General features: G+C 37.3%; 1 protein-coding gene across 1 annotated transcript; it reads left to right on the top strand.

The window, feature by feature from the left end:
• Positions 1–432: 432 nt before the first annotated feature.
• Positions 433–3,524, top strand: irx1b (iroquois homeobox 1b). Its single transcript, XM_019117453.2, has 4 exons — positions 433–842; positions 1,539–2,517; positions 2,687–2,759; positions 3,197–3,524. Exons 1-4 carry the CDS (start codon positions 597–599, stop codon positions 3,240–3,242), a joined length of 1,344 nt encoding a protein of 447 aa, XP_018972998.2. The 5' UTR covers positions 433–596; the 3' UTR covers positions 3,243–3,524.
• The last annotated feature ends 3,593 nt before the right edge of the window (positions 3,525–7,117 follow it).

The raw sequence follows: 7,117 nt of genomic DNA, 5'->3' as shown, positions 1-7,117 counted from the left end.
AATGTCAACAATATGTTACTGTATACAAGTATTCTGTATACTTTATAGGCTACTTCGTAAGATTCCTTGGTTGACAAATTAACTGTTTTATATTTAAATATAACACTTTTGTATTATTTTTCAGTTTAAAAAAATAAACACCGTATCGTTTTAATCTTTTTCAAAGTCAATTAATTTAAATATCAATTTAAAGAAAGTTCAGAATGTAAAAATGTCGATGTGTTAAGCAACATAGATTTTAATATTTTTTAATGACTATTTTCTTATTTTATGTTTAAATATCTCGATATTTGTTGTCATATTCAACACTTTGACGCGAACAAGACTGAAGTACTTTTACACTGCCACACAAACACACGGTAATACACTGCAGCCTACTTATCGCGTGGCCTGGAATAGGAGGGGCCTCGCGCTTAAGTAGCATGCCAATCAAGCCGTCAACTTCAAATTGTGAGAGGTCCAGAGGGTCGACGCATCACTAGACGTTCCTCCTGACGAGACCGCGCTTCTGCACCAAGCGAGAGTTATCGCTGTGATTGAAAGTGGATTGCCCTTCTCTCTTGTAAATCTCCATCAGAGTTCCTCGGGAGTTGGACATGTCGTTCTCCCAGCTGGGTTACCCACAGTTTCTAAACGCCTCCCAAGAGATGTACGGAGCGGAGCGCACGGCTGTCATGCCGTGCTCTCCGCGCGAGGGAAGCTCGGAGAACAGCGCAAATTCCGCGACTGCAGCGGCGGCGATCGCTCCGATGCTCGGCATGTACGCGAACCCGTGGACCGTGCAAAACTATAGCGCCTTCTTACCTTACAACAGTGCCGAGCTGGCCCTCCTCTCTCAGATGGTAAGATACTTTTTATACTTTTTCTACAGTTCTTTCTCGAGACTAAATATTTGTACAACGTTCTGAAGTTATGGATAAAGGATTAAAACTCTGTCACGGTTAAATCATAATATATGTTAATTGGCAATGTTTTGAAACGATAAAACGGACATAACTAATATTTATCAAATTCATGAAGTCATAGAATTTAGTGATGGGATTTATTTAAAAATATATCCATAAATGTCTAATTAAAAATAAGAAATTATAATCTGTCCATTTTCACCCACATACACAATTTTAAAAAAATAAATAAACCACGTTTCATGTTTATTGCTTTTATTTTTAATAAGCTATTCATTTTGCTTTTAATTTTAAATAATTTATTAACTTTTTGCAAATATTTATATTCTGAAACTCAAGTAAGAATCGTTAAATACTTACATGTTATATTTTAATTGCAGTTCTTAATCATTTATATTTAGGTTTTATTTTATTTTTTAATTAACCGTAGCCAATTTTTGTTGTTGTTGTTGCAGTAGTATAGCTTTCCCCCAAGATAAAATAGGCAGTTTAATTTTTTTTTTTTTTTCAAAAAAAAAAAAAAAAAAAAAAAAGAAAGAAAAAAAAAACATACATTCTACACTTCACTAATATTTCTAGCTTATTTCTTAGGGATTCAACACTTTAACTGATAATTAATTTTCCAATCCCCAGGGGTCGCAGTATGAGTTGAAGGATAACCCCGGGGCACATCCACCAGGATTTGCGGTCCACGCTGCGCCCGGTTTCTACCCATACGGCCAGTACCAGTACGGTGATCCGGCCCGGGCCAAGAGCGCTACCAGAGAGACCACCAGCACACTGAAAGCATGGCTGCAGGAGCATAAAAAGAACCCGTATCCCACCAAGGGCGAGAAGATCATGCTGGCCATCATCACTAAGATGACCCTTACGCAGGTGTCCACCTGGTTCGCCAACGCGCGCCGGAGACTCAAGAAGGAGAATAAAGTGACCTGGGGTCGCAGCGCGGAGGACAGAGACGGACGAATTTTTGACAGCGACAATGAGGACGACGCGGACAAAAACGACGACGAGGAAGAAATTGATCTAGAGACCATCGATATGGACAAGCCTGAGGAGCCCAGGGGAGACCAGAACAAGGAAAGCTCGGATAATCTGAGCGAGAGAGGAAATGTGGAAACACCGCGGATATTATCCTCACCATCAGCACTTAAAAACACGGACAGCCCTATCTCTAATTGTAGTAATAAAGAGCAGAGTGTGGCCAAAAGCGTTGGTGAGGTGTCTCCTGGTGCACCGGTGTGTCAGAGGCCTGGGAACAGCAAACCCAAAATCTGGTCCTTGGCGGAGACGGCGACAAGTCCCGATAACACGCAGAAACTCGGTGTCTCCTCGACGCCCGCAGGCCTCAGGGCCTCGCCCTCGACCCATCCCGCTTTCCTCTCCACTAACGGGATTTATACATGCCAGATTGGGAAACTACACAACTGGGCGAGCGCCGCTTTCCTCAGTGCAAATTCTTTGATGGGTGTACGTTCACTTCTGAGTCAAAACAATAACTTCCCAAACCACAGCCCCGTTACGAACCCCGAAAAGAAACCCTCGTCTGCCTCTGGGTCTCCTTGTCTAGACAGCGACAGCTCATCCGACAGTTTCAGTCCCAAACATAATGGTTAGTATTCAATATGCAAAGTACTTTTCAAGATATTGATTAATCTTTTTGTCACATCTAACGTCAACAACATTTTTAGTCTCTGATGTTTGGTTAAGTTATAAGTAATACGTTTGTTTTAAAGAACACGTTATTTATTTATTTATTTGCCCTTTTTAATTTTATTTAGATCAAGAGAACGTTCGGAGAATTGAATCTCCAACACTTGCGTCCAGATCACCGTTTCCAGTCATCCATGACAGGTAAATTATACACGAACACGTCAGGGTTTCTCAAGCAGTTTTAATGGCAGCAAACTTGTAGTAGTTTTAATAATTACAAAAACACAGTTTCACTTCACACACTTGTCAAAATAACAATCGGAGTCATTTTATATCAACTTTCCTTAACATTTTGTAATAGCTAATGAGCACCATCAGCTATCAGTGGTTCATCATTATTTAACGCATTCAAATGAATAGAAACTCTTTCATTTACATTTAAATAGCAATGAAACTTTAACACATTTTCGTTAATAGCCTAATCCTAAATGCTGGTGTGTGGCTTGTTAATGGCTTAATTAAAGTTATTTAACTACCAACCGGAGAAAATAAGCCATTTGCTTGGAGATCACTGTTGTCTTTGTGTGTCATTTGTTGAAATACATTTTAACTCAGTTTCTTCCAAATTCTCTACACAGGTCTCATCATGAAACATCACAACGCGCTCTGAAGACTATTTCATGAACACAGAACTTATCAGAAACCTCTAAATTATTTAACGAAACTAAAATGTGACAGTACAATAAAAGCATATACGTCATCGGATAGACCAAAATAATTTTTGTATTTCTTAATACGCTCCCATCCTGCAATATATATATATTGTATTTTCATTTTAATTTCATGTCATCATGTTTGAGTTTTCCGTGTAGCTCGCCTCCATTTCTTTTACAGAGTTAATAAGAGTTATTTGTCAGAAATTGTGAAAATGATATATTTTTGTGTAATAAAGAAAATGAGATGAATTGTGTTACTGAAATCTATTATCTTAACTTGAATAATTGTGAGTTATTTATTCAAAAGCCATGTGTGAATGAAGACACTTTGAATAGTTTCGTTACTGTCGTCTTACTACTTTAATTGTAAGGCAAGCAAATTATACATTTTAAAAAATGGTGAATAAGTGGAAAATGGTGGAATAAATGGTATTAATAAGTGGGAAAATATCGTTTTTTATAACTTTGATCCAACATAGGAAAACGTCAACAAATGAGCTAAATTATATTGTATTAAGATGTTGATTCACAATTAAATATGTATCAGCAACAGTTAATTCGTAATACCAGGGAAACAACTGAAGATGATTTTAACAAAGCATTTGAAAGTTTATCACAAGCTGAAATAATTAATAGTGACTAAAATTGTCAGTGAAGAAACATTTCAAGTTACTAAATATCCGTAGCAACGGCGACATCTATTGGCAGCTTTTTTCGAATTTATGTTTAGAATGCAAAATTATTCAAATTCAAAAATTTAAAGGCTACATGGCCACATTAAAAAGCGCTGATTATATATACAAAAATACTATTAAAAATAGAATCCATACAGTCAATGGTATTGCAACATAGGTTAGGCTACTCTAAATATCTCCGTATCAAGAAATCACGAAATATGACAAACAGAATTTTCTTTAAATATATGTCAGTCTCATTCAAAGCGATGTGTTTAAAAACAAGGTGAGAGGATGCATACCTTTGATCTGAAATACATTTGAGAGACTTTTTTAAAATTACTATTATCATTCAAAACGCAGAAACAAAATTGAAGTGAAAACAGTTTGTTGCTATTCAAGCAAATGACTAGTTATGCACGATTAAATTGTTTATGAGAGTTCATAGCGCGGTTTCAACAGAAGGCGAAAGCTCTCCTTACACAACCTCGACAGCTGACTGAAATATGGAGACAGAGGAATATGGATCGCAGCTGTTCAAATGCCAGCGCACAGCACGTGTGTTATACTCGGAGGAGAGTGGGGTGTGCATGGAGATTATGTCAGTGAAAAGTAAAATATAAAAGCCTGCTAAGAAAAGAGACCGAGCTACACCTGAACTGGAGCTATGTGGTGCCTCAGCATCAAGATAACGTGCTCATTCACTCCAAAGCGTGTTCATTATTTTATTTTTTATTTTTTTAATCCAAAGAGAATTTTGAAGCAACACGTGGCAGAATTCTAACTACCGGTAATCGCCGAAATATGATTAAACAACACCATATTTTAATATAGCCTAGACTACAATAATGGTCTGTTAAGCATTTTAGCTTTATGCTCGTTAATGTTATTCATCTGACTTGTTACAAATTGTTACGTACACAAGCGTGAAAATCAGGGACCTCTCGCGGGACCCCTGAAGTGACGACCTCCGCAAACCTTCAGAGAAAATAAACCACCGCCCGGGCCAAAAAAGGTTTATGTGAAGACGTGAATTAATTTTCAGTGTTTGGAAGGGTGTTTATATTCTGTTTTCTCTGTCACAGATGCTGCAGTAAAGTAAGTGTTTTAGAGAGAGAGAGGAACAGAGAAAGTTAGTGACAGAGGCACATCTGGATCGGGTCACATTCTTAGTGTGTGACAAACAGACTGATTTATGGATGTCCTAATCAAACACATGATCCCCAATCAGTAAAAAGACATTCTGAAAGCTTTTCGCAATACAAGACGTCAGCAAAACCACACATTCCAGAAAACACGGTGCTCAGCGAGAAGTTCATAAAACATGTAATTTTTTTGACAGAGGTTCAAACCCAAAGGTCAGACTGGGCCCAAGAACACGGTGCACTTGGAGAGTGTGTGGGAAATAAACCAGATCCACTAAATCACAGACTGTTGTTTGAAAATTGTTTTTATTTTTTTAGTTTTTGCTTCATATGAAAATTGATCACTCCAAATGAGTGTAAATTTTTGGTGAATACCTGAGCATCAGGCAAGTACCTCAACTATCAAATATTCAGTTAAAATCATTGCTATTAATCTTTTACCTATTTTGTTTTTAAACCCATAGAAATCTCTTCAATTGTTGTTTTCAGCACACTTCCGCAATGCAGCGTTTTCTTGTCAAGTAGCTTTTTTTTTCACTATATAAGGCTCTTGAGTTAGTCGGATCGTAAGATAATAAATATATGTATGTATACATTTACAAAGGTTCTTCTTATGAAAAATTTGGATGTTGAGATTCTTGAAGCATCAGTGCATGATGGTTTTCTAATGAACTGGACTATAAAATGTTATCAGTGTGCCTTTACAGCATTTACAGCGACTATGTGACTGCAAAATAATACCATTGAAAATTTAGTCTTTTAAATAAAAAACTTCAACATCTGTTGCATTAAAAAATTAAAGGCAACAGAATAATAATTAAACAGAAAAAAAAATACAGGATTAGTTTAATGAACAGAACTATTTCACAACACAAGACAGACTAAATAAGATATCTTTAAAAAATAATAATAATAATTCTTGCTACATAACAGATATAGATTAAGTAAAAGTAATAATGCATTAGTAATCTTCTATAAAAATGGCTCTTCAAAAGCAAACCCTGCATATTACTCTTTTATGAGGCTTTTTTGCATTTTCAGCCAAGACTGCAACATAAGGAATATTACTATCTTTGAGTCCACCTGGTCAGGCGATGTGTCAATCAAAGCAATGATGCTAGAGAAGATGTCAGTCATGTCAGGCGTTTCTGTGCTATGCTAATGCTAATGGTGCTAGTTCTGCCTAGGCCTTTGTGGCCCACCCGTGATAAGACATAAAATGTCTGGCTGTTTGAAAGGCAAGGTTTAGGCTTCTTGAAATGAATATATTAAACCAAGAAGGTGTGAAGGATGGAGAGATGGAGGGAGGTACAAAAAAAAAAAAAACCTGAATAAAATGGAGCAAAATAAGCAGAAAGCAAGGTGGGGAGAGCGTTCAAATGTTTAAAAGGGTGGTAGGTTTCTCTCATGAAAAAAACATGAGAGAATTCTGACTTTGCATTTGGAATTAGTTTCAAAAATAGAAAATGGTTCAAGGTAACGATTGCACATAACTACAGGTCTAACCTGAGGTAACCCCCGACAGACCAAAGCCCTGCTGGACTATCTGATGCAATCAGTTTCCCAAAGCATATAGAGGATTAATATCCAAGTGTAAGAGAAGAGTGTCCAAGCCCCATCACCACATGTGCTGTTATCTGTAATCCTGTTAAATAAACGTCATACCAACCCAAACAGTCTGGGCAGATGCATTGCAAAGCGCGACTGAGATCTTACAGTCCTCCACCTGGAGCTCTGTGAAGGAGACATGCTCTTCTGAAAGACTAATACCTAAATTCTCTCTTTCTCGCACACACACACACACACACACACACACACACACACACACACACACACACACACACACACACACTACTAAGTTGTCATTTTAGCACTTTTATGTTACAGTACACATCCAAAACCAATCCCCTAGAGCAAACTGGATTTAACTACGGGAATGTTGCTCAATAACCAGAAAAGCGCCAACTCATGAAAATGCATTAGCCTGCAGTCAATTAAAGTTGGTTTGAAGGAATAGTTCACCC

Source organism: Cyprinus carpio, chromosome B19 (genome assembly GCF_018340385.1).
Source record: "Cyprinus carpio isolate SPL01 chromosome B19, ASM1834038v1, whole genome shotgun sequence".
In the NCBI taxonomy this organism is placed as follows: Eukaryota; Metazoa; Chordata; class Actinopteri; order Cypriniformes; family Cyprinidae; genus Cyprinus; species Cyprinus carpio.
The sequence above is the reverse complement of the archived record's forward strand: the minus strand, read 5'-3'. Positions and strand labels throughout refer to the sequence as shown.

Excerpts from the sequence above, each read along its gene's own strand:
- irx1b (XM_019117453.2), top strand. The coding sequence starts at position 597 with ATGTCGTTCTCCCAGCTGGGTTACCCACAGTTTCTAAACGCCTCCCAA. Across the intron at positions 843-1,538 it reads TGGCCCTCCTCTCTCAGATG|GGGTCGCAGTATGAGTTGAA; the intron begins GTAAGATACTTT and ends TCCAATCCCCAG. Across the intron at positions 2,518-2,686 it reads TTTCAGTCCCAAACATAATG|ATCAAGAGAACGTTCGGAGA; the intron begins GTTAGTATTCAA and ends AATTTTATTTAG.